The sequence below is a fragment of the Eleutherodactylus coqui genome, chromosome 1 (genome assembly GCF_035609145.1).
Source record: "Eleutherodactylus coqui strain aEleCoq1 chromosome 1, aEleCoq1.hap1, whole genome shotgun sequence".
Taxonomy (NCBI): domain Eukaryota; kingdom Metazoa; phylum Chordata; class Amphibia; order Anura; family Eleutherodactylidae; genus Eleutherodactylus; species Eleutherodactylus coqui.
In genome coordinates this window covers 381,677,749-381,694,433 of record NC_089837.1, presented here as the reverse complement: position 1 = coordinate 381,694,433, position 16,685 = coordinate 381,677,749, and the positions used below count along the sequence as shown (strand labels likewise).

Below are 16,685 nucleotides of genomic sequence, written 5' to 3'. Positions count from 1 at the left end.
CAACACCATTTCTGACCATTATAGGATTTGCATCTTCTGCAGTTTTCCCCTGTGCAGGCTCCATAACTGTCAGTCCTTCTTGAGGTAAGGCCCTGCTCCCCCCTATGCCTCATGCAAATAAGCAGCATGGCTGACATTATACAGCAGTACTGAGCAGTGGTGTTGTGAATCCAGCACAGAGGTGAGATAGCAGAACACATACTATATGCTGCAGCAGTGTCTGTGGCTCTCTGCCTCTGTCTACAGTTGCTCCCTCCCAACAGCTTGGGGCCCCATGGTGAGTGGCTCACCATAAGAGCCCTGAGATTATATTATATATATATTGACTCGCTACAATATGACATAAATAATAGTATTACCTATCTGTCCTGTCCCCAGAACAATGACAGCTTGTGTGGCATAATACGGGTATATCAAATTATAACTGAAATGCTCATCTATGAATTGAAATTAAATGATTGCTTTTACATGTTTAACACGTTAACATGTTTGACTTGAAGGTTGCTTCCAACCATTAGTCAACGTTGAATGCGACTCACTAGGTATAAAAGGTAGGGACCTCTGCTTTTAACTGTTAGGGCTCGGTCAGACAAGTGATTTTTTTGCACATGTATAGGTGCGCTAAAAACAAAACAAAAAAAAAAAAAACACAGCAATGGGATATCGTTGCGCTCCTCTGCCACGGCTGGCAGAGAAGCGCATCTTCTCCCTATGTTTTCAATGGCTGCCGGCCCCATTGACAACAAGGTAAAGCCCCTGGATGTGACAGCATCCAGGGGTCTCACATCCAAGGAATCCCCTGCTGCAGCTTGCAGTTGTCAGTTTTTTTGCTTCGGCCATGAGATTTTTTTACACATGCGATGTTCAATATTTTTTTAGCGCACCTATACAAATTCACCTGTGTGACCGAGGCCTTAGGGTACGTTCACTTGTTTTCTCTGTTTTTGTTGCAGATCCGCACCAAAGACTGCCTCAAAGTCCGCACCATTCGAATTGAATTTTGACGCAGTTTTTGTTGTGGATCTGCTGCAGATTTCAGGGCTTTTTAAATTTGTGTCACAGTAAAAACTGTCATCACTTATTTGACACACACTCCAGGTCATATTGGAAATGTGGGAGTTAAAATAGGAAACCCACGTTAAAAGTGTAATTTAATGCAGATTTCCCTTGTGAATGGGCCCTTAACACCCAGGAGGATTATCATAGCCCCCATCAGTGGGTATGTCCCTACACAGTCTAACACTGCCCAGTCATGCTGTTAAATTGTGTTGGCACACACCATATTAATCGGGGGAATGGTAACACCCAGTCAATATAGGCATGCATTTCCAGGAGGAACAAAACAGAACTATAAAACATTAAAAACAGTTCTAAGAAAAGATACTAAAAAGAGAGCTGCATGTAAAAAATACGAAAGTGTGAACTCAAACTATCAGAGCAAATAAAACCAAAATGACAACTCCAGGGATGGCTGCGGTGGTTGTACACGTGGCGAGCTCCCCGATTCAGGTCCTGTACACATGCAGTCACTGCAGATCCTGGCTGATTGCTTTGAATCCATGCTAACAGGTTGTCTTTATATGTAGGAGACATTTGTGCAAGCAATGGGGACTGGTGCCACTTCTTGTAATCCTGCTAACAAAGGTCTATAAAATATTAATTGGGACAAAACAGGATAAATCCTAGAATACCAAATTAGTACTTCCCAACATTAGTGTCTGCAGTTACAGGGGGTTTGTCAGTTTTATTAGCATGAATAAAGGGTTTATGTGTACTAAGGCTTTACAAAGCTTCTATACAGACGGGCGCAATTATATCTTTCCCTCCAAAAACAGTAAGTAATGTGTACCTACCTGTAAAGGTTCACTGTGGGGATTGTGAATATTAATTAAAGGTGAAAAACTGCTATTTACAGGAACTCGTGCCCCAATGAATGGGCGCAATCGATATGGGTTGGGGATCCCAACTCCAAAAACCTGCAAAACAGTGGATATTTTAGGATTAATTGCAAAGAAAAGGCATTAGTAAATCGACAAAGGCATTCTTTAAAGCAACCTGGACAAAGATGGCTGAACCACTTCTGACTACCTAGTGTAGGTTGTGTATTAGTAGAGATCAGTAGTCTACAAGACTACATGCTGGTCTGACCGGCCAGCACTGGCCAATCACAGCAGCCTGCAGTGTCTTAGACTAATGCACAGTGAGCAGTCAGAGGAGCCGGTCGGCCATCCTTGTTGGTCCAGGACAAAAGGGTTGCTTTAAATTGGCCAGACAGACAGCTAGCTGTCAGCCCCGACTTCCCCCATCAATGCTTAAACTGAGCTTAGTGAAAGAAACCATTTCAGTGGAGGAGTTACCTAACAATTCTGGCACAACTTAAGTATCAAATAAGTTAAAATCCAACCAATCAGATCCTTATTTTCCCTGGCAGTAGATGTTGGAGAGCAGCCAAGTAGATACAAGATTGTTGACGACTTAAAGGGGACTTGTTAAGTTCTCTCGTCAGCGGGGACGGTTGCATAGCTTTGCAGTAGTGACCCTGCTGCCTATTGCAGCCTCTCTTTTGTTCATACTTACCCCTGAATGTATCAAGTGGACAACTCCCTATACTCCCCTGTCAATGGATGATGTCAGGTATGACTAACCGTGAGTGATGGGGACTACTACTTGACACATTCCAAATGCCAGATGACAAATCCAAGGAGACCCCACATGTGGAATGGGGGCAAGTATGAACAAAAGAAATGCTACAATACATAGAGAGTCAGCGGGCTGCGGCTCCAAAGTCATATAGCCGGCCCCACTAACATGAGCGCATGACAAGTCCTTTTAAAATTGATGATATCTGGCAGCATAAATCTAACCATTAAGGCCAGCTTTAGAATTTTGTTACCTTTAACCATATTTCATATCTTACCTGATAGGTAAATACCCCATGATTTGAGGTGTTAATAAATAAAGTATTTTCTACGTTTCCCACTACTCTTGCGAGAAACACCACATCAAATGATGTGTTCCCACCTGGGAGAATTTTCTGGAGGGGGGGAAAAAAGCATAAGAAAAAACATTAAACATGGTAAAAACAGGCTGTGCAACAAAATCACTGCAATTCAGATGTAATAATACAAAACAAGACGCACAGAACACAAGCATAATGGAAAGTTATTGTACAGAGCAGATCCACAATGCTACATGACTATATAAACAGCTGCGGGCATCCCCGCAGCACAGCAAACTACCTGATCTAGGTTTAATGAATCACATCTGTCTCTCTATACCATATCATTCAAAGGGCTTCGAGGATAGAGCTGCACATAGGAACAGGATGCAGTGCATTAGCCAGACCGGCCCCGGGACAGCCAGGTTTTACTACTCTTCCAAAAATAATAGAGTAATAAAAAGAGATGGATGTGAAGTACTGAAGGTCACAAGTGGTTGCAGAACACTGCTATTAATAGGAGATGCTGGGCTCAGGGAGCGCGATAATACAGCTGGTGCACCTTACTCAATGTACTAATTCTGTCAGCCCCCTAGGGTGCTATTACACACGGCTGCCGCTAGCACTCACGTTTTCTCCACAATTGCTGGCCTGAACCTACAAGCGCAAGTCAGTCCAGCAATTAGTACGATTGCACAAGCGTTAAAGGTACTCATGTAATAGCGCCCAAAGGCCTCCTTCACACGAGCGCATATTGGCCGGCGTTTTCACGGCCGGCCAATATGTGCTGTGATCTGATACATTGGATTCCAATGCATCACATCACATGGCCATATTCCTGAGACGTAAAAGCGCCCGGCCGGCCAATATAGTGCCGGGCATTTTTACGGCGGTCCCAAAAGATAGTCCTGGAACTATCTTTTGCGCCAAAATACGTCTGCCGCTGCATGGGCTCCTATGGGAACCCATGACAGCGGCCAGATGTGGGAGGGAGTTTAGCAGAGTGGCTGCTAAACTGCCTTCCTCTGCTCTCCTCCCCCCGTGCAGGCTCACTTCTCATCTCCTCCACGCTCGTTCTGTACAATGGAAGGAGGCGGGGATTACGTATGCATTTTTCACATGCACAACATGCAGTACACAGTTAAATACACAAGTAACAGGTGTATTTACTGCATATTTTAAACACCCATAGCCTATAATAAGCACCAAATAGGACACGCATCTCTACACACATCAAAAAGTGCATGTTTGAATGGCACAATGTAAATCAATGCCCTTTTAGGACTGCACACTACGCAGCCCGCATATGCCTGTGAGAGTCATACAGAAAGAATTGATGGGATTTCTTTAATCATAAGGGAAAAGGGTTGGGAGTACAAAACAGACAAAGTCAAGCAAAGTCCATTCAAATACATGCAAATAAAAGCCAAACCAGGGCTCCATGTACTAAGACAACCACAAAAGGCCTGCTGTCAATGGTAATTAATAACAGCTCAACTTTCAACTTAAGTATATTTTGTAAAATAAACACAAAAGCTAATTCTTTGAGGATCTGTAGTCATACCTTAACCTGCTTGGACAGTAAAGATGCATTTACACACAAAGATGGCTTTGAGCCATCATTTTGCATAAACTACTACTGGGTACTAATGCCTATTAGTACCAATCAGTAGCATGTGAGCTGCCGGGAGCTGTATTCAGTGAACAGACCACTCGCTGTTCTCTGAATACATTCCCTTTGTTCTGCCATGGAGCTGACAGCTGAGACAATGTAAACAGCGCTTCCCGGGCAGAACACAGCGTGCGGTCCTGCTTATCAGCTGTTCTGCCAAGCGATGGATTTCATGCTGAACTGAACTTCATCGTTCGGCAGAAAAGTGAAAGATGGGCACATTTACACAAAACGATTATCGCTCAAAAGATGGCTTTTGAGCAAATTTTGAGTGATAATTGTTGTGTCTAAATGGGCCTTTAAACAAGTGGAAATGGTGCTGTGAACTTAATGATTGCTGTCCAAAGGGTGTGCTGTATTGCATGATAACTTCATTACCAGCATGGTGAATGGTCGACCTCTTGTAAATTTGCAAATGGGAATACTTGAAGTTTCCTGCCTATAACCCTAAAGGTCCATTTAGACACAATGATTACCGCTCAAAAGAGGTCTTTTTCGCGACAATCATTGTGTCATTTACATCGCAAGATGATCGCTGAAACGATGAGCCATCACCTTGCGCTGTGAGCAAACAGAGGATGCATCTTCTGCATCCAGCTGTTGCCAGCTCAGAGTGCCCGGCTGTTATATAGCCGAGCGCTCAGAGCGGAGGGTGCAGAAGACAAGCGGGGTGTCCCTGCTTGTCTTCTGCATCCAGCTGTTTTCTGCACGGAGCGCCCGGCTGTTATACAGCTGAGCACTCCATGGGGAATATGGAGAACAGAGCTGGACCGCTGTGTTCTTCATACCCAGCCTGTCATCAGGTAGCAGGATACAGCTGAAACAATACTATCAGCTGTATCCCGATGTGAATCCCTGATAAGGATCATAGTTGTCTTTCAGCACACAAAGACAATGATGAGTAACGGGACAACGAAAACTGCACGATTTACGGTGATCACGCGGCCCTCGGTCACTGCTCCAGGCTCTCGGCTGCAAGAGCAAGGCGATTTTAAAATTGCCGATGGGCACATGCGCCGAAACTGGGGAAAGGTCCATGGATAAGGATCCCGTCGGAGGACATCGCCGGAGGAGTTAGGCCTCCCTCACACAGGCGTTTTTGTACAGCATTTTGCGCTATGTTTTCAGCAGTGCTGAAAACGCTGTACAAGGCTCCCATTCATTTCAAAGGGGCTGATCACACAAGGCTGAACACGCAGTGTTTCTAACGCTACGTTTTGAAAGTGTTGCATGTTCTATTCTTGGCTGTTTTCAGCTGTGGGTCTCCCATTTAAACGAATGGGCAGTGGTTTTAACACTGCTGAAAATCCGGCACAACTTTGTACTGCGTTTTTAACCCTTTCCAATCCACTGTCTGACCCCTAAAGACATTATGATTTAAGGCTGTACAGCTCCGATGTTTGAAGAAAATCCGCCGGGGTTCTCTTACTATATATTTTCCCAGCCTCTGCTGTCGGACTCTATCCAACGCGTCACTTCATGCAGTATTGGCTTTAGCCAGCATATAGCAACGTTGTATAAATGGCAGAAAAAGAGTAAGCCCCCTAGGAAAACCAGGATAGAAATTGGATTGGAAAGGGTTAAAGCATTAAACACAGGTTGCTATGCCAGAAAGTCTGAAGAAAAAAAAAAAAGTTTCCAGCTTCCTTGGCTACGTTTTCAGCCGTGCTGAAAACGCAGTCAAAACACATGCCAACGTTGCTGAAAACGCAGTAAACGCAGCGTTTTTGCAAATGCCTGTGTGAGGGAGGCCTTAAGTAATTTCACCTCCCCTCATGGATCAGATCCGTGATGGAAGGTGAAACAAAATTTTTTTTTTAACCTTTACATGACTTCCCTTATCCGATGGATCATGTGATGAAGGACCGTGTACGGCGCCCCCTGTGAAATCCCCAGTCTCTCAGCTACGTTTGATAGCCAGGAGCAGGAAGATTTTAAATTACTCAAGCAATCTTCCTCTTTTGTGCATGCGTCCGTGGAGAAATCCGAGGGCCTTAGGTATGTAATTTCATCTCCCTTCACAGATATGATCTTCTTAAACCTTTTTGCTACTTTACATGATCGGCGTTATTCATGCAGGGAAACACTTGCTTATCTCTGCTTGCACGTTGCAGGAGTAAAGATTTACATTGAATGTTCAACTCATCTGCGAATTTCAAACAAATGGCAAGAGGAAGGAAGAAGGAAAACCGCAAGCCTTATGTGTAACCAAAAAGTTACTTACCCTATTTTGAAAAAAAGATGCATGAAAATGCGATGTTGTTGCTGATATAGATATTAAAGTAATAGTTTCATCTGAACTAGGATTGTGCAAGTAAACTTTTTCCATTTTGGGCATCCCGACTGGCCTGGGGGAAAATACATAAAACAATGTTAAAACAAGGCGCATAGAGACAAACTGAGAAGCTGAAATCCAATAAGCAGCAAAAACAGAGGTGAAATGTTATCCCTAGTTTATATGTGGTTAGACCCCATTAACACTGACAGATGATCGCTCAAAAGTCACTGTGAACTACCAGCAAGACGCGACCTGAAAGAATCTTATCAGTGCTGCCGACTGCGATAACAGCCTGCACCGCTGATAAGAAAACTAGAATTAAGCGAGGAACGACTCGTGCATGAAAACTGCACAATGCCCGTGCATTTAGAGCCAACGATTCTCGCTCAAAAGACGGCTTTGAGCGAATCTTGAGTGAGAATCATTGGGTCTAAATGGGCCTTTAGGACGGACTAATAACAGGAGTAGTGACATGTTTCTTTGAGAAAAGTCTTTATGCTATTACTAGAGATGTCAAGAGTGATCGGTGAGGTCTTGGCTTCTAGAACAGCTGATCCCAAGAACAGAAGTGAGCCAACCACTAGAAAACAGGTGCACATATGTAGTCACAATCCAGGGAAATGAATGGGACAGTCAAATATCTGGTTTTCTTCAGGTTCTTCTACTGTAGTTTTTGAAGTTAAAGCTAGGAGTAAAAGGGGAAAAAAGTAGCAGTATCGGTCCTTAAGGGCTAATTGACATCTGCATTGGAGGTATGTTTTATACGAGGTGCCCGTTCTGTGCTATACACCTGCGAAGTTGGCGCGCACACACAGAGGGCCCTCAACTTCAAATGGCTCTGTGCATTCTCCAATTCATGTCTATAGGAAACGTGTAACAGAGCCATAGGAAAAAGTCATGCACTGCGTGCGCCAACGTCACAGGGACACGGCACCAAGTGCACTGTTCCTGTGCTGTTAAATCATGCCTCCCCGGACTCCCCGTTCCCTCACCTTTGAGTCTCAAAATGTAGTTTATGGGGCTCAAAAGTGATAACAGGTTTCCTTTAAAAATTGCATTAAAAAACTGAACAAATCCTACATGTGGGACAGCAGCAAGTGAAAACAGGCGTGTCACAAAAGAAGTGCAATACCTTTGCTGAGAAGCTTTGCAAAGCAGACACCAACTTAGTTTGGATTCATACCTGCGTTACGACTCAGTTCAGCGTTTCCATCTCTCTGTTCCGTTTTTGGAGGATAGAAATGGAACATAGAGAGACGAAAACCCCAAACTGAGCCCCAGCGTAGATGTGAATTCACTCTTAGTCGGCAATCACATGGCGCAGCTGAAGGTCTGTGTAAAAAAGTTGCAGTTTGTCCTATTCTGGTCCAATTCAAGGATGAGCGCAGGACATGCAATGTCCTCTCCCCCACACACTGGACGGACACAGACAATCACCGTGCTGCCCAATACAAGTCACATAACTGTCACTGTCCGCCTAGATGTGGATGGAATGAGGGAAAATCACAAGTCTTTAACTGCACAAAAAGAAACTAGACATATAGAGTTGCAAATAGTTAAAAGTTTCAAAACAAGGATGTTGAATAACTAAGGCCGGTTTCACATCTGTGTCGAAACCCCCAGTAGAAGGTCCCGTCAGAGATCCGCTGAAAATACTGGAAGAAAAACTGCTGCATGCCCGCTTTTACTTCAGTCCTAAAGCCGGGCGGAAAGTGGGTGGACCCCAATTATAGGCAATGGGGTCTGTCTGGAGCTGTTCGGCTCTGCCAACAGACTAAACTGTTCGACCGGGGGATTGGCCTTTCCTGCTCCTCGAATAGATCAGGAAAGCAGAATCCCGAGTGCAGATCTAAAACCACCCTGAATGCTTCTATCAGAGGAAAAAAACTAAACAGATCACATGCGCTGGAAGAATAAAGAACATGCCAACCTAAAGTGGGGTCTGAAGACCATTAAAATGAACCCTTGTTCAAGTAACTCACACAGACTCAAGTCACAAAGGATTTTAACATCTACATTTTGAAAAAGTTTAGGTTTTTTTGAATATGTAGTACTCATAACTTTTTACAAAACAAAACAAAAATAAGTAAAAACAAACAGTTGTAAAAATAACATGGTGAGCATGCCCATGTTATATCTATATTTGGTCCATAACATGTATGCCTGTAAATATTGTTATACTAGTGATAGCCCGTCCCAGGACTAATAGAAGATGCATCCACGTGAAGAGACTGTCACCTATGTTTAGCACTATAAGCTAAGTTTATGGGCTAAAAGTAGGTGAAGCACTGAATCTAGGGATCTGTTCTACTTACCCCCGTCATTGGAGTGCTGGAAGCTGCCGCTCAGTACATTGGGCGGAACTGCCAAATAGTCCTTCTGTTCTAGTTTTATAATGGGAGGACGCACTGAGCAGCAGCTTCCAGCGCCCACACCACCGGGAGAACGGCAGGGCAGGTAGAACATCTCCAGGCTCAGCACTTCACTCATTCTTAGCCTATAAACTTAGTTTACGCTGGGCTCACACAGGGCAGATTTGCCGCAGAAATTTCGCCCGGAATTTCGCTCTGGCAAATCTGCCTGCGGCCGCTAATCCTGTGGTTGGCCAGCCATGTGGACGAGATTTGTCAAAAATCTCCTACACACGGGACGGCCAATCAGTCACGGCATGTCTATATTTTTTTTCCTGTTGCGGCCGGGCTGCCATCTATGGGGGCGCCAGCTGCAACAGAAAAGCATGCGGCCAAGCCACTCCAAAAGCCGCTGCAAAGTGCCATGAGTTTTAAAGCAGCGCTTTCCCGGCAGAAATCTCGCAGTTTTTCCATCAGTCAAGAACAAGCAGTAGTGCTGATTTCACCAAGTAAATGGAGCTGAGCGAATGCCAATCAACTTGCAAAATCATCAATTGGCATGTCATCCTGGCAGAAAACCTGCCAGTGGAAATGGCTCTTTAAGGTATATATGCACACAGCAGATTTACTTTTTTTTTGCGACTGATCATCCGTCTCATTCATCTGAATGGGGTTGTTTAGGCGGCAGGCACGTTGATGTCTGCAAGTCCCATTCAGATGAATGAGACAATAGTGGAAATTTCTGCAGCAGGTCTGCCGTGCGTGAAATCACTTATGAGGCGCGTCCAACACCTCTGGGAGAACAAAGTGTCGTTATTCTTTAATTGTTTAATGTGTCATTTTTTATGGTCTCAAGTAAAATTGAACAGACTCGCTGATACCCAATCTTTCTTGGGCACTCGACCCACATAACCAACTATTTTTATGCAGGCTGAATCCCAGCGATAAACGACAAGTGAATGAATAGTGCATGATGGCTTCACGTTTACACGTAACAATTATCCTTCACTTCCACTTGTTTGAACACATTTTGAATGATCTTGTTATGTATAAATAGGAGTTAAACAAACCCTGTGCATACACCCATTCATTGCATCCGATTATTAGACCGATTTGAAAAACGGACAGAAAAAAAAAAAACGGTCATGGGCATGTACCCTTATTGTGATATTTCAAACGGGAAAGCTAGAAGTCTACAAGAACATCCTGAGACATGGTGACCATGAGACGGTATTCTGTGCCAGGAGATGCTGAACAGGATGTTAACAAACATACTTGTCACATGAGATGAAACCCTACTAAATGTGCCCCATTCCTGAAAACAAGAACACGGCGGTCATTAATCTATCATACGCTACAAGTCTTCTGGCATTATACCGCCATCCCTCTAAGTTACAGTCGCCCCAGGATACAATATTTCCAACATACAACATGTCCTTCCGTGCCCATCATGAGTGGAAAGCAGATTCATCATACAGATTCAAAGAATGTCTAGATGTGCGGCACGTGTGATTGGGTGGAATTGGCAGCCGGGGCATGTCACTGGTAGAACCCCTGTATTACTGAAGTGTATGCCCGGACTGCATGTCCTGTGCTGCCCTTTATCTGTGCCAGGGTCAGCATGGCTCCATCTTACTTCCCTAGTACATGCTGTTCTGCACAGGGTATACACTACAGCTAGGAGGACATGATTTTATACCAGTACCACGATGCCAAATGTATATGCTATTCTTTCCTATACCATTGTAAAAAATAAAATCTGAAAGAGAAAAAAAGAAAAGTGGTTTTCTTAACTTGTAATTGCCTTTATTTTTTACAATTAAAAACCCCTAATTTTTTAAATCCATACAGGGTACTTGAACTTGTGATCATTTGCAGCACTTCAGTATTTCTATATATTGTATTTCTGCAAGCATGCCATTAAGGTCGCTGTAACACGGGCATGAGTGTATGTGCGCCGCGTACTTCCACGCGCATGTATATACGGTATATTACTGTACTTTCTGCACGCACAATAGCGTACCTTAGCTCGCGCAAGAAAACATGCAACCATGCTTCCATGCATTGAAATGGGCAATTAGTGTAGTTAAACATATGTACCTTTTCCATGTGCAAATGCGCAGGAACATAGAGCGTGCCGCGTATATTTGTGCAAAACAGGCTTACGTGAACGAAACCATTGAAATCGACGGCCCGGCGAGTCTACTGACCCGGACAACATCACAGGAAATAAAGTGCATCTCGAAGCGGACTTCGTAGTATGCGGCGCTCCCCAGCTTTCTGTTCTCCGCAGCCTGTAGTGTCCTCATCTGACCAGCAGTGCCGCACAGGACTAGGCCGCTGGGAACCGGAAGCTGTATATTATGAAATCACTGCCGTCAGTGTGTGCACCCGTAACAGTGCCACTGAGTGATTACCAACCCGGAAGTGCCGCACCCCAGCTGTTAATTACTTTCATGGTGACGAGACGTCGATATGTGTGCACGCACAGTTATAGAGCTTTTCTTTTTTTCTATACTTAGCATATATGGCAGCATTATATATGTGTAACTCACCCCCATGCATGTATACAAGGAAACATTTTGGTTTTGTCATAGGTGCCTGGAGAGGGGCCTGAGCTGAATTTGTGCGGCACGACCCAAGAGCATTTAGCTACCCCTCTGTGAAAGATGGCTCAAAAATTTTGGTTAATTTCAGCTGCACTGAAAATTTCGAAATCTAGAAAGCTTCTTTTGAGACCCTGCAAGCACGGCTGTTATTTTTAGGCTGTTATCCATTAAATCCTCAACATGCACTTCTTATATATCTGTTGTTGTTAGCCGGTTAGTAGTTCACGACCTTCGGCAACCCTAAAGGTGAGCTCTCTCTATGTCTTTCAGTTGTGTGATATCCATGCTAGTATCAGCTCTGACAGTATCAGCCATCATGTCCTGGGTCTTCTTTTGCCACTGATCTGTCCAAGCATTATAGATTTTACTAGCGACTCTGTTCACATTACATGGCCAAAATCCGTGAGTCTGAGTCCAGCCATCTTCCCCTCCAGTGATATTATGGGTCTTATACGATTCAGGACTTCTCTGTTTGTTACTCTCGCCGTCCCGGTCTACATGATGCAAACCATTATGCAAAACAGATTTTAAAAAAGGTTTTGGAATAGCTCTGGCTGTATTGTTCCTGTCATATCACATTGGTTTGCATATTGCCAACATTTTATACCTGTTCTTTAAAACCCCAATAAAAATTAACAAACAGCTCTGGCTAAAATATCAAAAGAGCGCAGGCACTAATCTATCCAGACATGGAGAACATAAACGCTACTGATTGCCCATGCCAAAACATGTCGTTAATGAGTAGCTGTAAATGACTTTGCCCCGGACACTGAATTAGGCCTCCTCTGTTGTCTGCAATGAACAAGGAAGCTTATAGATTTAACAGGACCAGACATCAAAGCTGATGGCATGTCATTGTGGACAACCCAAAGATGTGTGTTATAGAGCCTTAAAGACCATTTACACGATTGTTGCCCCCACATGCACAACACATCGTTACGTCTAAACACGAGCCATTGTGCGCTTGTTTGTCGCTCCGTTTCAGCTGCATAAAAATCATTGCTGGTTCGCTCACTTCTCGCTCCGTCTGAACGCTCCCCGCTCAGTGTTTAACATAGGAATGTGAGCGATTCTCAACGATGATCTCAACCTTCAGCACAAACTAGTGGTGACGTCAGCGGCTCATGCAAATTAGAATCATCTTGTGCAAATGGGCAGTAGGGATTCTGAGAGGTGACATATGGCACCTCTGTACAGCATCCTGCTCTCCCCGGAACTAAGGGGCACTATAGATTTCTATAGATTCCGTACCATGGCTTTGTAGAGCACTGTCCGTAATACAGCCAAACCCTAGATGCAGAACTAGATATGAAGACCACTATTTACAGCATATAGAGTCATTCCCTCTCTAAAACAATATACACTGAACCACCAATGGAGACACAACCCTTTCACGACTGGACCTTCCCTGTATGGAAAGTAGACATGTGACTCTATAGCGCAGCATAAAATCACATGATATGTTCCCTGCCTCAGTGTGAATCCACATTAGAAAGGGAAGATCGAGCAATCTGAGTGACTTCCAACGAGGCCTGGCCATCAGTGCTGGAGACGTCAGGGCCAATATGGCATACACTGCCAACCTTGTGGGGTTTTCTTGTGAAACAGTGCAAGCAAGGAGGGGCATCCTATGAAAGCCAATCCCGTGGATGTCAACCACTTGTAGACAAAGGCATCAGGAGGTGGATGTTACGAGTTCCAACAAACAGGTAATGCGGTCCAACAAACTGCAGTTGAATACAAATTGGTGGGTGTCCGAATGACAACTCATCGTTGCTTAGTACGGACTGGCTAAAGCAGCAGACGACCGGTCTGAGTGCCGTTTCTGTTAAAGAGAAATAGACGAGTGAAACTCCAGTGGGCAAAGCACAAAAACTGGGTCACTGGCAAGGGTACAATACCTCCTGGTCACAGGAACCCAGATTTCACACGCACAAGGCTGATGGGAGGGCCAGACTTTGGCATAAGCAGCAACTAGTGAACCCTTCCCATCAGGTGTCAACAGTGCAGGCTGGTGGGGTGTAGTAATGGTGTGGGGAACAGGTTTTGGCACCCTGGGCCGTCTGACACCTGTGGATGGATGCCACATCAAACTGTTGTGGTTCTGAAGGCCAAAGGGAGGTCAAACATGCTACTAGATGGGCATCTCTAATAAAGTGGCCATTCAGGACAGGCAGCTACCGGGACAGAACAGCTCCACTGTACGGATAGCCTGAAATCTATGGCGAGATCTACATATGTTACAGATTCTGTAGCAGACCAACTTTTACACTGCAATGTACAAAATCACTAAGCAGAAGATGTAGAACAAGCGGTGGATATTACAATCTCAGATCCACACATTTTTCTCCGTTGCGTAAAATTGTGGAACAATGAAGTCGTGTGACCGAAGGCAAATAGGGCTGTGACTATATATCTGCCAAACTTTCCACCGACCTCACTGACTGTAAATAATGCCAGACCACAAAAGAGAAAAATATTCTAATCCGGCTTCTGGAGCCATCTTACTGGCTTCTATCCATTGCTGAAATAGATCTGCATGGAGACACACATCTATTAGAGGCATTGTCCTTGTGTACGCTAGGAGAAGCCATGGAGATACAGGTCTTGCCTTGGATGCTTGGTCGAACACACAATTCCCTGCCTGGAAGGTAGGAGCCAGCAGACCGCCGTCTCTAGGGATCATACACCGTTATATTATGGCTGTTCATATGTATTGCCATGAATAGGATTAGAAGCCATGTAGGCGCATTATACCAATCATGCGGGATGTAGCAGACCATGCTGCTATTCTACTCTTGGCATTGGATTGTGGGCCAAAGTGTATAGGAAGACAACGAGGTATAAACATGATCTCTTCCACTAACTTTCTGACTAGATGAGTGAACAGCTTCCGAATTACATAACCACAAGTGTTCTACAAGTAATATGGGCAGTCTTCATGCTAGGCAGCAAGTCAAATAACAGAGGTTTCACGCAAATAGATGGTTTCAGGTCTCCATAGTAAGCACTGATACATAAGCCGCGATTGGGAGGAAGTCAGCGTTGTAACTGCCAGCAGAGAGATGTAAAAAGGCAGAATTGTAAGTTTCATATGTGCATGTCATTACACATATCCACCACAAGACCATAGAGCATACCTGCTGTGCCCAGCCAGCAGCCGCTGCACATAACTGTACCAACACACGAGTGCCCAAGCATGCCAACGGTTAGGTAGGTTCACGTACCGCAGAACTTCTGCATCTAGATTGGCATGCGTTACCTGTGGACTTTGACATCACACTATCTGAAGGGGTACAATCCGCAGTATAAACGGACATGCCATGGATGTTATAAAGAATAAATCAATCTGCGCCACAGGTACATTTACACTACGGATTTTTTCTATGCCGCTTGGATAAGAAATCTCATCCACATTTTCTGTCTAGTAAAATGCTGTGCTGGTGAGCATGTGAGCATAGCGATAAGGTCCTGTTACACGGGTCCAAAAAACCATCCAGTGGGAATGTGAACAATTATCACACACCCCGAGTGAACGACTGATGGGAAATTGTTCACTTCATATTCAGCGTTCAGTTTCTGCATGCACAAAACCCAGGGACAGATCAGCCTGTGTAAACAGGCAGTCCATTTATGAAGGACTGCCTGTTGACTGTGAATGGTGGTGGGTGGGCCGGAACAATCCACGATCCACTCAGCAATGCTTGTTCCGTCGGGTATCTGTGCCCGATAGCTCATCCTGTGTAAAAGGGCCCAGAGATCAGGCTTTGCTGCAAATAATTCATGTAGCAAATCTGCATACAATCAGGAAAATCTGTAAGGGCTCATGCCCACGACCGTCGCGGGATACGCCCACAGATGTATGCAGCAGGAGTACTGCGATTAAAAACAAAAAAGTGCCTGCTGGTGGTCGCGGTATTTCGCGGTCTCCATTACTGCTATATTGAGACCTCCTGCAGCATAAATCCGCGTCAAATAGGACATGGCGCAATTTATTTCCTGCTGCAGAAATCCGCGGTAGAACTCCCCACGTGAGCATTGGCAGGCAGAAGGCTATTTCGTTTAACCAAACGTAATAGCTGCGGACTTCACGCCGTGGGAAACGCGGTAGAAATCCGTCCGTGGGCATTCACCCCAAGACAAACCAGCGACAAGTCTCTATGCAACATGCCGAATGTCATGGATTGTGTAAAATCCGGGGTGAAAAATCACTCTTTTGAAAATCGTGTGCAAAACCTGCCGCCCCACATGCAAGTCAGCATCTTGTCCTAATTGAGTGCAGATCCAAGCAGTGTCATTGTAAATAGCTGTGTGGTATTGCGGTATTGGCTGTAATGTGCACTGCCAATCACACTGCTTGTTATAGGGAGAAATAGAAAAATAAAAAAACAGGCCATGAACACACTAGAAAAAACACTTACTAAAAAAATATCATCTGAAAAAAGAATGTGGAGGAGGCAAACTTAAGGAGAAGAAGATAAAAGATGATAATACTACAGTAATAGAACAAGTTTAAAAACAGAAAGTCACCTATTAAAAAAGAGGAAGTAATAACAATTTAGCAAACAAAAGTGGAAAAAGTTACAAAGTGTCTGCTAGTAAGTAGCAAATTATGCACAGTAAGAAAAGGGTTAATTATGAAGTGACAGGGGCATGAAAATCTAGGGTGTATAAATATACTGAAATATCAAATATAAACAACATAGGGGGGGCATTATATGCATGTCTGAGCAAAAATACATCTTTATGTAAAAACAATAACGGTATTTCGCCACATTTCCCCCGAGAGAATCATCAACTGTGTAGAAAAGTCTGACGGCGAATATTTCTCTTACTT

At 44.2% G+C, this 16,685-nt stretch overlaps 1 protein-coding gene across 3 annotated transcripts in view; it reads right to left on the bottom strand.

Annotated features, from left to right (window-relative positions):
* The window catches only part of TMEM131 (transmembrane protein 131), a 130,434-nt gene that overhangs the window by 49,164 nt on the left and 64,585 nt on the right, over positions 1-16,685 (bottom strand). For all 3 annotated transcript variants that reach the window (XM_066579216.1, XM_066579224.1, XM_066579232.1), the window contains exons 5-7: positions 6,835-6,958; positions 2,918-3,034; positions 1,854-1,976 (exon numbers count right to left, since the gene is read on the bottom strand). In XM_066579216.1, the coding sequence (XP_066435313.1) occupies positions 1,854-1,976; positions 2,918-3,034; positions 6,835-6,958 (364 nt within the window). The remainder of the gene's footprint in view (positions 1-1,853; positions 1,977-2,917; positions 3,035-6,834; positions 6,959-16,685) is intronic.